Source organism: Myotis nattereri (genome assembly GCF_964212035.1).
Source record: "Myotis nattereri genome assembly, chromosome: 5".
NCBI lineage: Eukaryota > Metazoa > Chordata > Mammalia > Chiroptera > Vespertilionidae > Myotis > Myotis nattereri.
Genome location: NC_138080.1, coordinates 108265996 through 108288284, shown reverse-complemented (window position 1 = coordinate 108288284; position 22289 = coordinate 108265996). Strand labels below are relative to the sequence as shown.

The following is a 22289-nucleotide window of genomic DNA, read 5'->3' as shown; positions in this document are numbered from 1 at the left end:
ACAGCCTGCTGGTCTCACTAAGGTGGGGCGACCGGGGCCAGAGCCCTGATGTGTGCCGGCACCCCACGGGGCCAGGGCAGTCACGGGCTGAGGCCGGCCGGCAGGAGGGAGGCGTGTCCACTCGGTGTGGGCAGCCCCGTGGGAGGCCTGGCGGCTCCAGGAAGTGGCGTGGCCATGGGAGCGCCGTCCCCTGCTCACCCACTGGCCCCACAGCCCACTCTGAAAGGAAACCCACGGGGTCTGGAGCTCAGTTCCTTCAGCCCCAGCTCCGCCCCAGCCCCCGCCCCAGCCCCAGCCCCCGCCCCAACCCCAGCCCCAGCCCCAGCCCCAGCCCCAGCCCCCGCCCCAGCCCCAGCTCCTCCCCAGCTCCACACCCACACCCACGCACAGCGCTGCAGGGCACCTCAGAGGCCCGTGTCCAAACCACCTGCTGTTCTCCCGCCCAAACGGCCCCCCCACAGCTTCCCCAGCTCAGAAACAGGCCAGCCCCGTGGATCCCTCCACATGCCCATCCTGCCCGGCAGCAGAGGCTGCGGGCCCCGCCTGAACTTCCTTCCCCAGAACCTCTGCTCCTCACCCCGTCACCCCACCTGGCCTGGACCCAGGGACTCGCCTGGGCCTCCACGCAGCCCCACAGCCACCCTGCTTAGGTCCAATCCTGTCGCTCCAGCTCAGAACGGCCCTCCGATGGCTCTCCACTCAAAGGCAAAGCCCCCCCCCGAGTCTGCCCCCCCACCTCCTCACCACCTCTCCCCTCCCAGGCCACTCGAGCCCCGGCCTCCCTGCTCTCGCTCCAGCGTGCCAGACACTGTCACCCCAGGGCCTTTGCACCTGCTGTTCCTGTGGCCTGAATGGTTTTCCCCGGAAGAGCCATCCTCCCTCGCCTTCCTCAGGTCCCTTTATCAAGAGGGGCCTCCCTGGCCATCCCCTAGGAGACCCCCTTCCACCTGCTATGTCTCCGTCCCAGTGGGGGCACCCCCTCCTGTCCCCACCAGGCAGTGCTGGGCCTCACAGCAACACCGTGCCAGGACGCGGCAGGTGCCTAGTAAGCATTTGCTGAATGAGGGGACGTGGCGTCCCAAACAGGAAACGAGGCAGGAGTGCGAAAGGGACCAGGGTGGGCAGCGGCCCCCAAACCATGGGCCCTCCTCAGCCCCCTCGGTGGTCCCCCTGAAAACCCACCACCGGTTGGTAGGATTAAGAGGGTTTTCAATTTCCTTTGAAAAAAAAGTAACTTTTTTTACACCAAACCATTTAAACAAAAGGCAGCAACGAACTTTAAGAAAACAACGAAACACCTGAGGGGGACGGGGCGGCACTTGTCCCAGCTCCCTGGGGGCCGCTGACCAGACGAAAAGCCTTGAGAGCGTGGCCTTGCTCTGCCCAGCACCCCACCCCCGGAACAGGCCCCCAGGAAAACCCGCGGGCCGGGAAGAAACAACGTCACCTCACTCCCAACAGCCAGAAGGAACAAGGGAAGGCAAAGGCAGGCGCCTGACCAGCGAGGACGGGTCATGGGCGGCCGGGCCTCCGAGGGGCCGAAAACTGGCAAGTCCGTGAGAAACACTTAGAAAACATAAACACTGCCTGGCCGGTGGCTCAGTGGTTAGAGCACCCACCAACGCGTCTCAGGTTCGATTCCCGATCAAAGGCTTGCACCTGGGTGGCAGCACATGCAGGAGGCAACCGGACGATGTTTCTCTCACATCAACGTCTCTCCCTCTCTCTCTCCCTCCCTCCCACCCTCTCTGAAAATCAATGGAAAAAAGTATCCTCAGGTGAGGGCTAACAAAAAAATAAAATTAACTAAATAAAACAAAAGACACAAATGTCTTAAATCAAAAATATTTACGTTTTAAAAAAACCTGGAAACTGGTTGGTAAAGACACTACACTAAGCGGAAACCGAACACTGCCGGCCGGACGGTCTCAATTTTAGGAGCGTGCGCAGCGGCAGCGCCAGAGGAAGCTCGCCCAGGCGCCGGCACTGCTGCCACTGCCTCCTTGGCGGCTGTCGCCGGCCGCTGCCGCGCGGGCTGAGCGTGGCGCGGCGAGGCGGCGTCTGCCCCACAACCCGCTCTTCACACACTTCTTGGAACGCCCCGATGTTCTGTGTTGCACCTCATTTCTGTGCCCAGTCCTTTTGCTGAGGGCACCCCGCTTCCTTCGGAGGCCCACCTTCTCCTACACCCCAGGGGGCGACACTCCATCCAGGGTGGAGCATGACCAGTCTGGTCCTTCCCATCTCCTGGGCCACAGGGTTCGCTTCTGCAAAAGGCGTGAAGCCCAGAGAGCCAATGAGCGTGGCGTCTCTGCCAGAGCTGCCAGGAAAGAAGTGCCTCGTCTGGAGTGTGCTGAGCTGAGCAGGCCCACGGACCTGGAATGGATATTGAGGGACCCCGCCCCCCATGAGAACAGTGGGCCTGCCTTGAATGAGGCCAACAGAGAGGAGAGTGGAGCAAGGGGACAGAGGGACGTGGGAGAGGTGACTGGGGAAAGAAGCTCCTGATAACTTGGCTTGGGCACCTGGATCCAGCCGTACCTGAAGCTAATTATCTAATTGCTGCTGTCCCTTGGTTCCATGAGCCAATAAATGTCCTGCCTTTTTCTAAGCCAGTTAAAATGAATTTCTGCCCCTGGCAACCCGAAGAATCTTGCTCATACAAAACTCGACCACTGACAGAACAAGGAGAAACGTCACCACTAAGAAACCCGTAGTATGGCTGAACACGAACACCCACAACCTACTGAACTGTATGTACCCTTGAAAACAGTCAAGATGATAAATTTTATGTTATGTGTATTTTACCAAGAATTTTAAGTAAATATGGATAAACCATATCCTGGGTATTTTTTAAATGTTTAAGTCTTTCTTTTTTAAATCCTCACCCGAGGATATTTTCCCACTGACTTTTAGAGAGAGTGGAAGGGAGAGGGAGAGACAGAGAGAAACATCGATGTTGCCTCCTGCACGCACCCCGACCAGGACCCGGGCCAGGGAGGAGCCTGCGACCGAGGTACGTGCCTTTGACAGGAATCGAACCCTTGGATCCACAGGCCAACACTCTACCCACTGAGCAAAATCAGCTAGGGCTAAGACGTTTAAACCGCATAACGTTTTTAAAAAGGCAAAACAGAAAACGCCCAGCCCACCGCCAGCGCTCACCGGCCCCGTCCTGGCTCCTCTTCTCCAGCTCCAGCTCCGCGATCTCGCTGAGCAGGGTGATGCCGTGCAGGAAGCTCTGCTCCAGCGCCAGGCTCTGCGCCGCCTCCAGCTGCTCCAGCGCCTGGGCTCCGGCGCCCGGTGAGGGCAGAGGCCGGGCCTGGGGCAGCTCTGCGGCCGCCGCCAGGGCGTTCATGCCGGCCAGCGGGTCCTCCAGGCCGGGCAGGAACCGGTCGGAGCCCTCCTCTTCCAGGAAGCCGGCACTGCCGGGCCCCGGCGCAGCCTCCTGGGCCTCCAGACCCACACACGGTCCCTCCCCGGGGGGCGCGTCACAGTCGCCCAATTCCAGGCTGGGCCGGGGCTCGCTCGGGGCTGCCTGGGCCAGGCCTTCCTCGGGCACGGCCTCCGCCACGGCCACGGCCACAGGCAGGTCCACGGGCACCTCCACGGGCTCCTCCTTAGCCTCAACCAGCGTCTCCGGGGTCAGCCGCCCCCCCAAGTCCGGGACGGCCGTGCAGGTTACTGTCCGACCCGGCGAGTCAACAGGCGCTTCTGCCCGCTCGGCGAAGTCCAGACACCCGGAGGGCTCCGCGCCGCCCTGCCCACTGGCGCCCAGCGCCTGAGCGTCCAGCAGGCCACCTCCGCGGCCACCCTCGGGGCTCGGGGTCGCCATGGCTTCCTCGGGGCGCAGTGCCAGCGGCGACTCCAGGGAGGGCAGCTCCGCAGGGCCCTCATCCACGTCCTCCACCTCCGCCTTCACCTCCCGCTCCCCCAGCGGCTCCGCGCCGGGGCCCTCCTGCAGCGGCTCTGGGATCTCGGAGGGGGACAGGCGGATGGGCTTGTCTTCGGGCGAGGGTGCCAGGCGCTCAGGCTCATCAGCCGGGAGTGGCACATCGGGGGCCAGGCCGTCGGCGTCGGCGGCCGCCGTGGGCTGCAGCAGGAATGGGTAGGGCCTCCCGTAGTGCGGCGGCAGGGCTGGAAACGGGTACCGGGGCGGGATATCTGCAAGGACATGGAGGTCAGCGGGCCTCTCTGCCTGGCACGTCCGCCATCCCCGTGCCCTCACCAACACCCACCCACCAGCCAGGACAGGCCCACACCCCCCTCTGCTCGCCAGGATGTCACCCAGGGGGCATCAGCCACCACCCTGTCCCCAGGCGTCTTGAGACTCAGAACCCACAGGCAGCACTTTCTCTAGCCCTCCCCCAGCACCAGGGCCAGGCTGGTTTGGAAGCAAAACCTAATAAGACCCCAAACAGCCCCACCCAGCCTGTGTCTCCGGCCTCCATTCCATAGGGATCGCCCGCCCCACCCCGTTCCAGCGGAGCTGGGCATCCAAGTTGTTAAAAAAGTAACCGTAATACCTCCTCCCCCTTTTACTCTGAACTCCCGCCCTCGAGTGACATGTCCCCACGAGCAGGTGGTGGGAGCGAACCTGCCAGCACACCCAGGCCCCGCCCAGAGCCGGGCACGTGGCAGATGCAGAGCAGCAGCCCAGGGCCAGGCACATGCTCGGTGCCGACCGTCAGCATGGCATCGAGCCTCCTCAGAGAGGGGCAGCCGCTTGCCCAAGAGCACACAGCCAGCTGGTGGCAGAATCTGAACTGAAACTCAAGTGGTCCATGCACAAGCCCGCACTCAGCCACCAGGGAGGAGGAATGTATGCCTGAGGCCCCACGCAGGCCACCGACTGCACGTCCCCTCTGGCACGGGACAGGGAAGAGCGTGTGAGCCCGTAGCACACGGGGTGGGGTCCAGCCCAGGATGGGAGGCCCTGTGCTGCTGTCACCGTGACTGCCATGTGGCAGGCCGGTGCAGACTGCCCCACGGTCTGACTTCGCTCAGTGCTCAGCGTGCGTTCTACCATCGCGCCCATCTCCCCGACACCGCCGGGAGGAGGGGGCAGTCTGTGTGTGCCGGGCCCACCCCCGGGGACACAGCAGGTCTCAGAGAGCGACGGGGTGAGTCAATGAGACTCCTGGACGGGCGGGCAGACGCTTTACAGACAGACAGGGCACCACCCGGGTCCCCGCCGCGCCCACCTGAGAACAAGGCCTGGAAGGGGCTGGAGGCGTCCTTCTCCAGGTCCTTCTTCTCCACCACGTTCTCGGGCGCCTCCTCCTTGCGGGTGATGCCAGGCGTGGGCGGCGGGGAGGCGGGCGGCGGGCTGCTGGGGTGGGAGCTGGGCGTGGCGGGGTAGGCGTAGGTGGGCGGTGGCTTGGTCACGTCCTCCAGCTTCTGGATGACTTTGGCCTTCAGGGCAGCCACAGGGGAAGCGCGGGGAGACGGCGGTGGGCTCATGGCCTTGCCGTAAGTGCCCGCAGGGCCTGTGGCCAGGCCAGGGGGCTTCCGAGGTAGCAGCCCAGGGCCCGCGGCGGCCAGGCTGGCCTTCCCCGCGGCCTCCAGGCTCCGCTTGCTGACTTTCTCCTCCATCTCCGCCCGGTGCTCCTGGGCCTTCAGCCGCTCCTGCTGGGAGGGGCCCGCAGGCGGGGTCAGCATCGCGGGACCGTCGCCTGGTTCCCAGGGCCCCAGCCCACAGAGAAGCTCAGGCGGGGTCCAGGGTGCAGGCCGCCCACCCACCCCCCGCCCAGGGCGGACATTCCGACACAGAGCGCATGTAACAAGCACAGGATTCCTCACAGAACCCAGCAGACAAAGCCGGGGGCCTCCCGCCGGGACCCTCACAGTGAGGGCAGGGAGCCCGGGCAGGGGGAGGCTCCTGAAGACGAAGGAGCGCCTGCGCCCGGCAGCTTCGCGGCATTGGATAGCTACCGGCACGGAGAGCTCACTACCCGCGAGTCTCCTGTCCCCAGGCGGGCGGGGAAGCCCTCTGCCATCTCTGATGAGGAAATGGGAGGGACCTGGCTCAGGGCAGCCAGTACCCACACGGCCGGGCAGTCCCCACACAAACACACGGGGGAGAAACGCTCCAAGCGCCGCCCGCACGGCTCTTCCACCTCACTGAGCCACCAGGTGACGGGAGACTAGCAGCTCCCTTCTCCAGAGGAGAACACTTGAATCCCAGAGAGGTGAAGCCACGTGTCCAAGGGCACACAGCCAGATGTGACAGAGCGGAGCTCAAACCCAGGCGCCCTTTGCTGCACGGGCCACCTCTGCCAGCTCCTCCTGAGTGGCCGCTGCCCACGGGAGGAGGGACGAGGCCAAGCAGAGGACAGATGTCCCTCCTTCAAGGAGGCAGGAGGGCAGAGGGCCTTGGGGAGCCCGTCTCATGGGATTAGGCAACGTGGATGTCAGAGGCCAACCCCAGCCCAAGGAGAGTCCAGGGCCATCAAGGGGGACAGCCAGCAGCCCACGGGGACACGGCAGGAGCCCACTGGGGTCCCTTCACTGTCCCATCGAACTTCCCCAGTTCACAAGGCCACCTCGCCTGCCATTGCTTCCTGCACCCCAGCCCAGCCGAGCTCTGCCCACCTCTGGGTCTTGCTCACACTACTGTGCCCTCCGCCCAGGGGATCCTCCACAATTTACTCCTTTAGGTCTCTGGGTAAATGTCACCTCCTCCAGGAGGCCCTCCCTGACCACTAGCCTCTCATTTTTTCTCTCCCCCCACGGTCCATAACTGTTTGGAGTTTCTGCTAGTTGACCTCTGTGGCCCACCATCGATAGGGGGAGGGGTCTTCCCTGCCTCCACAGACCCCTGTGACTGCCCCACCTCAACTCACCACCAGCTGGGCACTCCTCTGCAGCTCCAGAGCCTGGGCAGCCTGCTGCTGCAGGTACAGGAATTCCTGCTGCCGCAGAAAGTGCTGCTGGGAGAAGAGCTGCAGCTGCTGGGCGTGGTGCAGGGAGCTGCGGCCCGGAGGGTACAGGGCGGGCCAGAGGGGCGGCACTGCAGCCCGCTCCATCAGCTCCGCTGGGGGCGAGACACACCGTGAGGCTGCACCCACCTGGCACCCACCGCCCCCCTGTCCAGATGGGGAAGCCGAGCCAGAGGGGGGCCCTCACCAGGGGCCCTGTCCACAGCTGCCTAGGACGTCCCTGCAGCCGCATGCTGGAGCGTGCCAACATGGGGCTCCCACCCCTTCCCCACTACACGCAGGGGCTGCAAAGTGGGTGCTGAGGGAGGGGGGCACGGAGGCGGGGGTGTCCGTGCCCCCCAAGGGGCCCTGCTTTGGTGCTCCACGTGGGTTCTGGGGGATCCCAGTGGAGCTTCTCCCAGGACCCCCTGCGGTTCATCACGTGGGAACCGCATCGGAAGGTCCTCTCTGACCCGTCTGCCTGCAGCTGCTCTGCTAGGTGGGCCCCCCAGCAGGAGGCCCTCGGCATGCAGGACGGCCTCCCTCTGGGAGAGGCCACCACTTACCAAAGTGAGGCAGGTGGTCGCTGGGAATGACCACCAGCTGGCCTGACTGGGGGTCCCTGACGAACTGGTAGGCTGATGGCAGGGAGCCCCCCAGGCCGGGCGGGAAGGCAGGCGCCATGCCCTGGTGCAGAGATGGGGGGGCCAAGCCTAGGAGAGACCCAGGCCCAAGTCAGTGCTGGGGACCCCAGGCCCAGCCCTTACCTGCCCGCTCCCCAGGCCTCCACCCCTGGGCACCACCCCAACAGGCTCACGGCAGAGAAACTCCCTGAGACTGTGCCATCATAACCACCCTCCTGGACAAATGAGGGAGTGAAGTGGGAGGAGAGGAGGCAGCCCCCAAAGAAGGCGGCAGACAGCTGAGCTGGGCCTGGCTCTCCCCTGCCCACCGACACCCCCCCGCCCCCCGCCCCTCCCACCAGGGCAGGGAGAAAGGACCCCACTCACCATACGGGTGTCCAGCCAACCACATGGACGTGCTGCCTGAACGGGGCAGCCAGGGGTGCGTGGCCAGGTGGGCCGCGGGGTCGGCGGACCAGCGACCTGAGCCTGCCAGCGCTGGGCCCCCAGTCACCATGAGGTTGGGGTTCAGGCCGTTAGCAGCACAGCCAGTGGGGTGCAGCCGGGCCAGGTCGGCCAGCTCCTTGCTCTCCCTGGAAGGAAATAGGCATGGCGCTAGCCCGGACGGCCTGGGACACTGTCCCACGCAAGCGGTGGGCACCAGGCCGCTGCAAGGACGACACTGCACCCGGACTACAGAGCAAGTGCTCAGCTCCGAAGGGGCCCAGGGCCTTCCCCAGAGCGGGGCAGTGGGGTGCAGGGGCCCCCTGGCCCAGGGTCAGGGTCCTGGCTAGGGCAGCTCCCACGCTCAGCACTGTGGCACCCATGGCCAAGGAGCCAGGGCCAATTAGGGTCCCCCCAGTCACCCCCACAGCAGGCAGAGGCCCCGGGCCCTGCTGCCCAGCCCTCACCTCAGCAGCTTCTCCTGGTCCCGGTCCAGCCGCGCCCCCAGCAGCCGCTCCTCCCGGTGCCGGGCCCGCTCGTCCCCGCAATCCTCATCGGCCCGACCGTGCCCTGCGGGGGGGAGGGCAGGCAGTGAGCCCCAGGCCAGGGCCCCTCAAAGTCGTCCACATCTGAGCAGCTCGTGACCCCTGGAAGGCCTGCCTTCTATGCATCTGTCTGCCAGAGCCCACCAGGCGCCCTCTGCACCGGGACGCGCCCCTCCACCTTCCAGCCCAGAGCCCCCCTCTAACTCGCACAGGTAGCCGCACCTCATAGCAAAACCTCAGAACACCTAGCACATGCCCAGGCCAGTGCTGCTCAGTGGTTAGAGCACCGGCCTGCTCACTGCAGGGTCTCGGTCAAGGGCACATACCTGGGTTGCAGGTTCGACACCTGGCCCCAGTGGGGACGCACGTGGGAGGCAACCAATCGATGTGTCGCCCTCACGTCAAGGTTTCTCTCTCCTCCCCTTCCCTCCTACCCTTCTACTCTCTCTACAAGTCAATGGAAAAAATATCCTCTAATGAAGATTTTAAAAAAGAAACTAACGCTATTTACTACTGTAACGTCAGCACGGCAGGGGGGGCGGGGGGCCAGGGCGGTCAAGGTAGAGGGGAAACCACAGGCCAGAAAAGTGGCTGCGGGTCAGAAGCACAGCCAGACCCAAGCCGGGGCCAGCGGCTGCCACACGGAGGCCCCGCCCAGTCCTGTCTGGCAGACGCGTGGCTACTCCTGTAACCATCGAGACAGAAAAGGGAGACCCGAGAACGCGGTCCGTGAGGGTGAGCGAGCGTGTGGGAGCTGCCACCAGCTCGCCGTCCCGCCCGGGTGCCCAGCCGGTGCCCCCCACCAGTGGCTGGACCCTGACCCCCCAGAGCAGAGAAGGTGGGCCCCCAAGTCCAGCCTGGCACAGGCGGAGCGGGGTAGGGGGTAGGAGCCCGAGGGCCCCCACTGTCACCCTCCTCGCCTGCACCCTCCGCCGTCCCCCGCCCCCGCCCCCTCGGCCGGGCGCCCTCTACACTGTGAGCCAGAAACCAGTGCGACGCGCAGCCCGGCAGGCGGGGCACGGGGACAGCGGTCCCTGGCGGCAGAGCCCACGCCGCGTGGCTGAGACGTGTCTTAAGGGGGAAACCCGTGGAAGCTGAACTCACTACTACCTCTCAGAGGCGGTGTCCTGGGGCCACTGTGGGGGGCAGGCGGGCACTAGCCCAGGGCCCTGCCGGCAGGCACACCCACCCTCCTCAGGCAGCCTGGCCCCCAGCCCGGCAGGCGGATGGCATTGCTCCGCTGGAGACGAGCTCTGCGGGGGCCCACCAGCACCTGCGCTCGTGGGCAAGGAGCCCATTGCAAGGCCACCCCTGGGCGTCTCCCCTCAGACTTCCCTTCCTGCGGCCCCAACACCAGGAGCTGACAGACCGGAGCCCCAGGACAGGCTTCGGGAGGTGGGACCCGCCCGCCCCGTCAAAGCGAGGAGCTGGGAGGGCGCAGTGTCTGCTCGACGACCGAGAAGGCACAGGGACAGGCAGCCTGGCACTGGGAGGAGGCGTGTCCCCAAGGCCGAGGGCCACCGGGCGGGCAGGCCTGAATGTTCTGGAAGTTCTGGGAAGTCCCAGGCTCAGGACCACAGGGAAAGCAGACCAAGTTCAAGCCCAGAAAAGCCAGCTGGTCAGGGCAGGAGCGGGCAGGCCAGGGACATGTCTGTCCTCCGTCTCCCCGACTTCCTACCTCGCCCTCATGGGACAGAGTGCACCTGGCCGGCTGTCGTTCACGCGGCTGCGGTCAGCAAAGGCCTGAGCAGACACCCCGTCCACGGAGTCCCACACTGCTCCCAGCCGCGCGGGGGGGCCAGGGTGCCCCGGCCTCCGGCTCACTGGCTCCCGTGCCCCCCTGTGAGGCCGGAGCGAGTGCTCCCTCCCAGGCTGCCGGGAGGATGTGCTGATGGCTCCTACACAGACAGCGTCCTGATGGGGTAACGGCACGTTCCTACAGGCTGGCTGCGCTGGTCTGCTGGGCACGGGCGTGTGGTCTGGGGCTCCGGGGGCAGGTCACACCGGCCCTTAGTCCATCTCAGGGACCAGGGCCCCGAAACCCCGCCCCGTGCGAGGACTCGGGGCCTGCCTCCAGGAGGACCTGAGGTCACGGGCACTGCAGCGCCTTTATGATCTTAACACCTTGAATGTGAGCAGAGGAAAAGCCCTGTTCACGAAGCACCTACTGTGTGCCGTTGGCCCACGGGGCATCGAGGACAGAGGCGACCCCGGCTACTCCCACGTGGTAAGTGTAGAGCCTGGGACGCCGGGGCTTAGCCCTTTTGTTCACGGTCACGAAGCTGCTCGAGGCAGAGCCTGGATCTGTACCCCCCTCCCCCCAGGCGGAAGGCTCACCCCACAAAGCAAGAGGGGAAGCGACCAGGAAACCCAGGGGGCGGTGACCGCCCACTTGGCTGGGGAACCCCAACCCCGCCCTCCCCAGAGGCCCAGGCTGCGGAGAAACCACCGCGTCCACGAGGGTTTATTTAAGGAGGGAAGCATCCAGCCTCCTCCCAACTGTCAGCAGCTCAGGCTCATCCCTGGAGGCCTCATCCCCAACCTGTCACATCTCCGCCCGCGCACACACACTCCTTGCCACACACTCCCGCCCGCCCACCCTCCCTCCCTCCCGCACTGCCACACACACACTATCACACACACACTATCTCACACACACACTATCTCACACACACTATCACACACAATCTCACACACACACAATCTCACACACACACTATCACACACAATCTCACACACACTATCACACACACACTATCACACACAATCTCACACACACAATCTCACACACACTATCACACATAATCTCACACACACACAATCTCACACACACACTATCACACACAATCTCACACACACACAATCTCACACACACACTATCACACACAATCTCACACACACACAATCTCACACACACACTATCACACACACACACTATCACACACACACAGTATCACACACACACACTCACACACACATGCACGGCCACACACACACACACACTATCACACTATCACACTATCTCACACACACGTGCACTGCCACACACATACTCTCACACACACACTCACACAATCACACACACTATCCCACACACTGTCTCTCTCACACACACACACAAAATCTCACACACACACAATCTCTCACACACACACAATCTCTCACACACACACACACACATGCACTGCCACACACACACTCACACACACTATCACATTCACTATCTCACACACACGTGCACTGCCACACACTCACTCACTTTCACACACAATAACACACACTATCTCACACACACACACTCTCACACACACACACACACACTCTCACACACACACATTATCTCACACGCACACTATCACACACACACTGTCTCACACACATGTGCACTGCCACACACTCTCACACACACACACAATAACTTACACACACACACACACTCACACACACACACACACACTATCACACACACGGCCCCATGGGCACAGGCCCTCGGGCAGGTACTCTGAGCTCCAGGGTGAGGCCTGGCGACGTGAGCCCCCACCGTGAGCGTGCTTTATGGGAAGGACCCAAAGAGGGGCCCCAAACCTCTGACCCTACAGGGAGGGCTTGCCCACCACTGAGCCAGCTGGCCACCTCCAAGCCAAGGGTGACTGCCCACCCCTTCCACCCGACTGAGACAGGGCCTGGCGTGAGGCCCCCCGGGTCAGAGGAGAGGGCTTCCCTGGCTGGAGGGGGAGGGCTCCGCACAGAGCAATGGGCTCAGTCAGTCATTCAACAAACGTTCCCTGAGACTCACTCTGCAAGTCCAGGGTCCCAACAAACATGCCACAAATACCAACCCTCCAGAGCCCCAGGAAGGGTTCCAACTGCAAACTATGTAAGAGACTACAGGACACGCCAGCAACCCACCCAGTTCATCCAGTAATAAAAAAAAAAAATGCACCATTCATCTCTACGAACTTAGCAAGTTTTCTTCTATTCAGACACAATTCTGAGGCCCTGGGCAGTGCTGCTCAGTGGGTAGAGAATCAGCCTATGCACCTGGATTGCAGGTTCAATCCCCAGCCCCCATCGGGGCATATGCAGGAGGCAAGCACTGATGTGTCTCTCTCACGTCAATGTCTTTCTTTCTCTCTCTCTCTCTCTTTCTCTGAGCCTCCTCCCTCCCTCTACTCTCCAAAAATCAATGGAAAAAATATCCTAGGTAAGGATTAACAACAACAAAAACACAATTCCGAGGAGTCTCAGATGAAACAGACGGACATGCTACCTGAGAAGTCACTAAGGTACTGAATTCAAGACCCGTGAGAACGCCAGGACCCTAATTCCCATCTGTCACACTCGGCCACCATTCGCTCACTTACCAAACGCCGACTGTGCGCCAGGCCCCAGGTAGGTACTGGGGACACTGAACTAGTTAAGGCTGAACCAGGAGAGCAAGGCTCGATTCCGGTCAGGGCACATGCCCGGGGTCAGGGCTCAGTCCCCAATGTGGGGCGTGCAGGGGGCAGCTGATCGATGATTCTCTCTGGTCATTGATGTTTCTCTCTCTCTCCCTCTCCCTTCCTCTCGGAAATTAATAAAAAATATATATATTTAAAAAAAAAAGAAAACATCAGAGGAGGGAACACGGCAATACCTCTGGGGAGAGGCCGGCTGAACTACGGTGAATGCCCGATGGGACAGTAAAGGCCAGGAAACAGTAACACTTATAAGAGTTTGTACCAGGGAGGGGGCCATCCACGCTGTCAACGTGAGAGAAACGCAGAGGCCCAACCTCCTACTGCAAATCGCGGGGAAAATGCTGGAAATATAACGGCCCCCTTTCTCCGGCATTCCACACACTTCTATGTGCACGATGGAAAAGCAATGACCTTTAAACAGCAACTGCGGCCCCAAGGGGATAAGGACAAATGGCAGGAGGGAGGCGGGGAGAGTAGGGGGTGCAAGGAGGCCAGGAAAGGGAAGGTGGGAGAGGTGCAGGGTGGGGGGAGGGGACGGAATGGGGGGATCCAGGACCCACCTTTCACGTTGCTCAGAGACAGGGAGCGCTCCTGGTCCGCCAGCCCGGCGCCCAGCCGGCCACTGCCGCCACTGTCCTTCTGCCGGGCCACGGCCACTGCAATGCCCACGGGCGGGTGTCGCACCTCCGCCTCCCCCTGGGCACCGGAGCCCTCGCGCCCAAAGGCCTTGGCGCTCTCCGGCCGCTCGGGATCCCGCTTCAGCTGGCGGCCCCCGGCGGGGGCAGGGCCCCCAGGGTGTGGGAGGCGGGCCTGGGTGCGGGGGGCGCCCGCGGTGGGGGGGGCGGGCTCGGGTTTCATGGTGCCCAGGCCTCCAAAGGGGCTCTTCTTGCCGCAGCCGCCAGGGCGCACGGCCCCGGCCTCGCGGGCGAAGCTGCCGCTGTACTTGATGAGGCTCTGCATGGCCGAGGCCTCGCCCGGGGGGTGCAGCTCGGCGCCTGGCCTGGCGCAGGTGGCGGCGGCCCGGGGCAGCGCGCCCCCGGGGTCCAGGTAGGCCTTCTTGGCGGCGGCCTCCTCCTCGGCGCGGCTGGCGTGGTGGTGCTGCGCCGCCAGCACCGCCATCTGCGTGGCCGCGAAGTTGCCCAGCTCAAAGGGCTTCCACTTGTGCTCGGGCCCCGCGGGCGGCGGCCGCGCGGGCTCCAGGCCGAAGAGCTTGGCGGCCTGCTGGGCGGCGGCGGGCCCGCGGGGGGCGCGCTCGCAGGGCCGCGGCTCGGCCTCGGGCTTGAGCAGCTCCTTGGCCGGGAGGTAGGCCCGGGGGTCCGGGGAGGCGCGCGCCCGCGTCGGCGGGGCCTCGGCGGGCGGCGGCCGCTTGAGCGAGCGGATCACGGAGTTCTTCTCGCGGAGGCCGTCGGGCCGGTCCAGGGGCGGCCGCGGGGACCCGGGCGGCGCCTGCAGGACGCCGGGCCGGCCCGCCTCGCGCTCCCGGGCGCGGGCATCGCGCGCCTGCGACGCGATCTGGATGGGGCCCGGGCGCTCGTCGAAGGCCTCCACGGAAGGCACGAAGGTGGGCGCCACCACGCGGTGCTCGCGGCCCGGCTCGCGTCCGGCCGCCGAGGGGAAGATGGTGTAGCCGCCGGGGCCCGGCTGCGAGGCGAAGGCGCCGGCGGAGGCGGGCGGGGGCGCGGGCGGGCCCTTGCCCGGGGGCAGCGGCGGCAGCGGCGAGGGGCAGGGGCACGGCCCGGGCAGCAGGGCCTCCGTGCGCCGCAGCCGCGCGCTCTCGTCCTGGCGCGCCGCGTCCTTGGCGCCCCGGGCCGCCTCGGCCATCAGCGCGGGCAGCCCCGGGTCCGCGCCGTTGCAGAGGCTCAGGGCGGAGGGCGGCGGAGGGTTCTTGCCTTTGGGCTCGGCGGGGGCCACGCCCGGGGCCCGAGGCGGCCCGGGCTCGGCCAGGAAGGGCGACAGGCGCTCGGCGAGGCGCGGGTGCCCGCGGTCCGGGCGGCCCTCCCGCGCCTCCTGGGTCAGGTCCACCACTCCGCGCGCCGCGGCCTCCTCCCGGGGCCTCGGGTCCTTCTTGCTGAACAGCGGGGGAGGCTCCGCGCCGCGGCCCGCCCGCTCCTTGGCTGGGCCTTCCCGCGAGGAGCCTTTGGCTGGGGCGCCCGAGTGGCCGCCGGGGGTCCTGGAGGAGGGCGCCTGGGCGTGCAGGGCGCCCGCGGCGCCCGGGGCCGGCAGGTAGAAGCCGTCTGCGGGGAGGAGAGAGCCCAGGTGAGCGGGCGCCCCTCTGCCAGGCAGAGCTGAGGGAGGCCCCTGAAGAGTGCCCTGCGACCCCGGGGCAAGGAGCCCCCCACCCCGCACAGAACAGCCCTTCAGAGGGCAAGCTCCCCTGGAAGTAGGTGGGAACGAATTTAAATCTCGCTGGACTCATGTTCCCGGGCCTTGATTTTCCCGTCTGTGAAAGGGGGAGAGGCCAGTGTGGTGTTAAGAGCGGCCCAAAGAGCCTACAGGGTAGCCTAGCAGAGCACAGCTGGAGGACTCCGGAGGCTGGGGGCGGGGGGGGGGGGGGGGGGCGAAGGGGGGGCGGGGCTGCCCAGCGAGCCTGTGGGGTCCTTAGGGGAGGGGTGCTGCCTGGAATACTGACTGGGCCGTGGTCCGATACCACGGGCCCCAGAGAAACCCTTCAAAAGGCCCTCCCACCCACAACCCCCATTCCCCCACTTCTGCCTCCTCACCTTTCTGTGAATCGAAAATGCTGGGCTGACCCAGCTGGCTGAGGAGGGGGCTCCCGCTGCTGGGGGGCTCCAGGTGGTTCAGGTGGAGGTAGGATGGGTACAGCCCGCTGGGCAGGTGGGAGAAGCCTGCAAGAGAGAGGAGAAGCGGGGCTGGACCACCTCGTGCCTCCACGCGGAGCTCCCTCTCCCTGGGCTGCCGGCCCAGTGCACGGAGCCTGAGGGTCAACACCCGCTCCCCAGGGTGCAGCGTGCCCCTCCCTCCCTCCAGTCCCGGCGGCCTGCGCGGACCTGGGCTCTCAAGTCCATGGGGAAAAGGATCCGATGGACCCAGAGAGGAGCAATGATGAGCTAGCAAGCACTTTCAACTGCTTTGCCTTTGTTATTCTCACTTAAATCTCAGAAAAGTGATACTCTCAATACCCCCACTTTATAGATGGCAAAACTGAGGCTGGGAGATGACCACTGCCCAAGGTCACACACAGAGGAACCTGGTTTTGAACTGAGGTCACCAGGACTCCTAATCTCTACCCAACACAGACCAGGTTCAACTGGTTCGTTGGCGCCTTCCCTGCTGTGGGACCCTGAGCAGGTCACTAGCTTTCCCTGAACTCAGCTCACCCAACATCTCTGCCGCCAGGAAGGAATCACTCCTGCCGAGAGCTCTCCCAGCCCCTCCCCAGGCCCCACCCGTGATGCCCAGAATTGGAACCTTGCAGGACAGCGAAGACGGGAGAGGTAGCCACGGAGGGAGAAACAGATGCCTGAGGGCGCACAGGGCATGGAGGCTCAGAGGCCATGCAGGGGCACTGGGCACAGGGAGGGTCCTGACACTCTGCCAAGGCTGTGGGTCCTGGAGGACCACAGGCCACTGGACATCCCTGAGGGCCTTGGGTCCCCTGTGCCAGGGACGCAGAGCTTCTCCCACAGCGCCATCCATCTGATAATGACATTAACCAAAATCACTAAATAATCAAGACACCCCCTCCTCCACACAGAAGCTCTCACTGAACCACTGAAGCTGTGCTCCTACTAGGGATCGGTCACTCCATTTCCTAATCTGTAAAATGGGTACAATGTCTCACCTCCCAGCTGGCTCTGAGGATAAAGTGAGTCGTATGCAGCACCTGGCACCCTATTGTTATCGTTATTATTACTAGTACTTGTTGGCAAAGGAGTGTCAGGGAGGGCAGAGGGGCTGACAGCACACAGGCCCCAGAGGCAGCCACTGGGGGGCTACTATGGACTCAGATGGGACCCCCGCCCAGCAGGATGCCCACCACCCCAGGCCCAGAGTCAGGACCACCCCTCTGTGCAGGGCACACACGATGGGGGCGATGGCAGGAGCGCTCGCTGACGCTCTGGCAGAGAGGAAATGGGGCAGCTGTGAACTGGGCCTACAGCGGGCACTCCCAGGACCCTAACCTTCCAGCACCAGGAGCAGCACAGGGCACCTGGAGGCAGGAGGAGGGAGCGGGCACCTCTCATCCAAAACTGCACCAGGGCCAGAGGTGGGGGAGGAGCGCAGAGTCCCCAGACCTGTCCCTTCACTGACGGAAACGGAGGCTCCAGGGAGATGCAGATTTGCTCAGGCGGCAGGAAGCCAAACAAACAGACCCCCCCATGATTAGGGGCATCACAGCAGAACTGCGACAAGAGCACCCAGGGCCTCTGGTCCCACAATTAATGAGCTGACCTGGGGGGTGGAGCAGGGAGGGGCAGCGGGGGGTTGGGGGGGGGCAGGCCCTGCCCTCGGAGCTCACTCTGGGAGCAAAATGGGTATTTCCCCAAATGAACACACAAATCTGCAGTCACAAGTGAGAGGCGATGGGCCTGAAGGATGAACGGGGGGGGGGGGGGGGGCGGGGGGGGGCTGCAAGCAAGGGAACAGCGTGTGCAAAGGCCGTGTGACTGTGACAAGAGGAAGCGCTGAGCGTCTAAAAACAGCCGGGCGCCAGGGACATGGCTGAGCCCCACCGGCCACGGCCACAGCCAGGAGGGGTGGCCATGGAGGAGGAGGGGTGGGCAGACTCGGGAAGTGCTGGGGACACAGCCCAGCAGCCCGCACCCGCCCGCCAGACGCTCCTTACCTTCATGGGCATGGGCGGCCCACAGCTGCACCATGGGCAGGCTGCTGGGGGTGGGGGAGCGGAAGGAGAGGTCAGAGGGCAGGGGCACCGGGCTCCCATGGGATGAGGCCGAGGGCCCCACCCCGCCGGCCACAAAGCCGCCCAGGAAGGCCTCGCCTGCAGAGAGAAGGGGGCTGTCAGGCAGCTGCCAGGCCACCACCACCTGGCCCACCTCCGGTCTCGCCCCACTGGGAGGAGCGGACACGGGCGCCCACCCGCCCCCTGGCTCAGGATGGGCCTGGGTCCACTCGGGCACACCCAGAGGGACCCTCGCCCACGGGCAGTGCCCGGCTCTCAGCCCCAAGTCCTCCCTCTCTACAGATGGAAGCTGAGGCTCAGTGGGGAGCAGGCACCTCCCCTCCCAAGGCCGCTGACGGAGGAGGCAGAGGGGGGCTCTGAACCCCTACTCCTGTTCTGAGTTCCTAGGCCGGGGAGGACACCCACAATTCGGAGAATGACCTTCCCAAGGACCCCACAGCAGCCCTGGACAGGCCCAGACCCCCTCAAGTCCTCAGCCATAGGGCCCTATGCACCCATTTAAGGGGTGAGCAAGCTGAGGCTCAGAGATGGGAAGTGCCCGATCCCACAGCCAGTGAGCAGTGACTCCGTGCCCGCCCGCAGCGGGTCCCGAACTACGGAGACTTAGTGAGTAAAATCAGTGAGTGAGTGAGAGTCGTCAGCATGGGGCTGATGCCGCTGCCAGGAAGCCCCATCCAGTGGGCTGTCCCTCCAGAGAGCAGAGCCCCCACCCAGGGTCCCTCAAATAAGGGGTGTACGGCTGCTGGGACCGGGGTGGAAATTGCACCTTCCACTCCCAGCTCACACCCAGAGATGCCTTCTCACTCCCGCCACCCAGGGCGCGACCCCTCGAGATCCATGCACCCCACCCTCCAGGGGACCCTGGCAGGCCTCCCAGCCACAGGCCAGAGGGAGCCTGAAAGACTTGGGCCAGGGGCTTCCCTTACTGGGCCTGTTTGCTCATCAGCGAAATGGGGATAATGCCTCCCTTGAGAATTGTAATGAAGAAGGAGGCGGCATGCGTTTAACAATAACAGTGATAATAATAATAATAAACAACGCCGGCAGCACCCATCCTGAAAGCACCAGGCGGCACCTTCAGCCGGAACAGCCTCAGGAGGGTCAGAGGCCCGCACACAGAGCTGGGCACGGGCGTCCCGTACCCTCTGGCCACCCTAGCAAAGGGCTTCCTTCCCGTGTGCCCTGAGGGCATCCTCTCCAGGTCCTGTGAGGCGGGCCTGGTTGTGACAGCCCCAAGGGAAGTGACTGCAGGGGGCACAGAGGGCACGTGCCCCTGTGCCCGCCCAGGAGGCCAGCCTGGCCCTCGGTGGCTCCCAGCAGCCCGCAGGCAGGGCCTGCGCACAGCAGGTGCTCGCTCACCACCACCCAGGGCGGGACCCCCAAATGTCCGCTCAGTCCCTTTGGGTGGACACAGGGAACTGAGGCTGCGAGGGGCAGGGCCTCCACCTCGGTCCCCCGGAGCGGTGACGGCAGCAGGCTGAGCGCTGGCAGGACACAGGTGCCAGCACCACCCCCCACGTCCAGGCCCCAGACGGCAGCCCCGCCCGTGCAGGCTGCTCACCCGACTCCAGCGGCGAGGCCTCGGGACCCAGGGCCATAGCAGCCGGTCAGGGCAGCCAGGCGGTCCGCGCGGGGCATCGGGGCCTCCGGGCCGGGCCCAGCCAGGCTTCCTCCTCGGCGGGCAGGCGGGGGAGGCTCCGGAAGCGGCAGCCAGAGCTCGCGCAGGGCTTACATCAGCCGCCAGCTCTTCCTGCCCCGGCCCGGCCGGCGGAAGCCGGTGGCCCGGGCATGCCCTGCCCAGGCTTGTGAAACCTGCCCAGCAGCGCCCCGGCCCGGATGCTGCCAACGGCTCCAGCCGCCACAGTTGGGGGCTCAACGGGGCCCAGACTCCCTCCCCCAGACGGCAAGCACCGCAGGCACCTACAGGCGCAAATCCACTGCCCACCCTCCCGACCGCCCCCTCGAGCGGCCAAGCCACGGATCTCAGACACCAACTAGATAAACTCCGGCTTCTGGTGAGGAGGCCTCCAATGCCTGCCCCTTTCCACCTGGCCCTCGGGCGCCAGCCCCCAGGCCTCCTCCTAGACCCCGCCTCGCTCACTCCATCTGGGGGCCTTCCCTGTGCATCCTCGGCCGCGGGACCCCAGCCCAATCCCTGTCCCCACCCAGGACAACTCGGACGCACAGATCTGTCCCGTGGGTCGGCGGCGCCCTCACTCCTGGCCACACCCTGGCCCAGCCGGTGTCCACTCGGGACCGAGCCCCGGAGCACTGTTGCTGGCTTCACGGGAGAGTGGATGGACAGCTCAGAGGGAAGGCAAGCCCCACCCCTGACCCCAGGGATACCACGGGCCACCCGGGGCCTCGCGGCTGGCCTCCCCGGGGTAGGGCACGGGCAGCAAACCCCACCCCGTGTCACCAGCGCCTCCGGGCTGCTCTCTGAGCCTCCACCTCGGTCCCTGGCACAGCGTACCTGGCACTCTCCTCCCCGCCAGGTGTGCCCATCCCTCCCGCTTCCCACACCCACCCTGGGCTCACCCAGAGGGTGTGCCCCTCCAGGGACAGGGACAGTCAAATCCTCCAGCACAGCCTGGGCTGGGAGGGTCTTCCTTCCTCCCACCACTGGCTGAGCGAAGGTCTGGCCCCACCCCTGGTCCCCGGCCACCCTGGGCGACGCCGGCCTCCGTGCCACCTGCTCACCCGCATAAGATCTCACTCGAGGCCTCGGAAGGAACTGGAGACCTGAGCTCGTGGGTACCGTCCCCAGTTCCATCATTCACCGTAACGATGGCCAAGCCGCAGAGGCCGACGCCGGGCGAGCCTCACCTTCGCCTTCACGGGCGTCACTCGGCCCCCGTCACAGAGGGCCACGGACAACCACAATCGTGCACGGAGGCAGGCGGGGGAGGGCCCCCAGGAGACGCCGGAGAGCGTCCCGCTGTCTTGCCTGCCATCCTGGACAGACCGGGCACCGGCCCGTGCCCAGCGGCCCACACCGTTCCAGGTCTGCCCTGGCCTCTCGGGAGACCTGAGTCGAGGCTGGTGAGACGGAGGAACCACATCTCCAATCGCACTCAAGTTCCATTCATCATCCAGACGTGATTCAGCCACAGGCTGGGCTGAAGGCTCCTGCCCGTCAGAAACTGGCAAACTGTCGTGGGGCCCGGCCAGGGCCTTGGACAGGCCAGCCCCCTCGACAAAAGGGTCTCGGGGTGACACACTCACACAAACTCTGGCTTGGACGCCCGCTGGCGCTGACTTGGCGGCCCCCGGCGGCAGGAGGTGGGCGGCAGGGCGCCCTCCGCCCCCGCCGGCGACATGTGCATATGTTTAAAGCACTTCTGTGAAGTGCCCTGCAAGGCCACTGTCCCCACTACTGTTCCTCTCACTATTTATTTATAGTCGCCAAACCTGGGGTTCGGGGAAGGTCAGGGTCCCAGGGTCCGAGCGGGACCAGTTCCTCTACCCAGATTCGTGCCTTGAAACAAAACGTCAGCTTTGAAACTACAGAGCCGGTGGTGACCGTGACCAATGCGCTAAACACCAGCGACTGCACACTTTCCAACGCTTAACGAGCGGTATGGGGGTTTCACCTCGATTTTTACAAAAGCAACAGGTGAGATCTACTCTCAGCCTCAAATCCAGCCACACGGCCGGTCCCAGGCTGGCACCTCCCACAGTCCTGGGAGTGAGGCAACCTGGTTACCCCATTTTACAGACTAAATAACTGAGGCTTGGAGAGGCTGCCCGCGTTACTGAGCCTGACCAAGTTGCTCAGCCAGCGCTACAAGGAATCGGCCACACCGAGCCCGGGCATTCCATCATCCGACCCTTAGTTCCAGGAGGGCATGGTCCCTCAGACCCTGAGGGGAGCCCCCCACCCACCCAGCACAGGTCACGGCCCCTCAGAGGTGCGGAGAATGGTCTTCTTCTCTGGTCCTAGGTGCCCAGTGAGAGGGGAGGTCACTCAGGGGCAAGCAAGGGGACACCCAGGCTGGATATGGGGCCACGTGCCCCCCACCTGCCATCGCCTGGAGGAGGGGTCCCGGGTCCCTCTGGGAGCGTAAGCAACAGGGAACTGGGCACAGACACCTCAGCACCCCACCCCTCTGCACTGAGCTAACAGGTCCTCCGCCGCCTGGGACCCACAGACATCCCCGCCCCTCCCACCCCAACATGCCAATGGCCATGTGCAAGCTCCTTGGGAAGCCAGCAGGGAGCATGCGTTTGGAGATGCGGGCCAGCCTGTCTCAGCCATTGCCACCACCTCACCAACACCCAGAACACAGGCAGGGGTCTGCAGACTGGGAGGCTGGCCAAGGGCACCAGGAGGTAGAGCTCAAATCCAAACAAGACCCCTTTCCTCCTTCCCTCCTTCCTTCTCTCCCTCGGCCCCTCAACCCTTCGGA

At 64.7% G+C, this 22289-nt stretch overlaps 1 protein-coding gene across 3 annotated transcripts in view; it reads right to left on the bottom strand.

Moving 5' to 3' along the window:
- TNRC18 (trinucleotide repeat containing 18) overlaps nt 1–22289 on the bottom strand; it is a 74071-nt gene that overhangs the window by 36046 nt on the left and 15736 nt on the right. For 2 of the 3 annotated variants that reach the window (XM_081091872.1, XM_081091873.1), the window contains exons 2-9: nt 15716–15841; nt 13556–15229; nt 8455–8557; nt 7931–8136; nt 7487–7633; nt 6846–7036; nt 5205–5628; nt 3166–4164 (exon numbers count right to left, since the gene is read on the bottom strand). In XM_081091872.1, the coding sequence (XP_080947998.1) occupies nt 3166–4164; nt 5205–5628; nt 6846–7036; nt 7487–7633; nt 7931–8136; nt 8455–8557; nt 13556–15229; nt 15716–15841 (3870 nt within the window). Of the gene's footprint in view, nt 1–3165; nt 4165–5204; nt 5632–6845; nt 7037–7486; nt 7634–7930; nt 8137–8454; nt 8558–13555; nt 15268–15684; nt 15842–17802; nt 17959–22289 lie in introns of all 3 variants that reach the window. The other variant, XM_081091871.1, reaches the window with a different exon arrangement.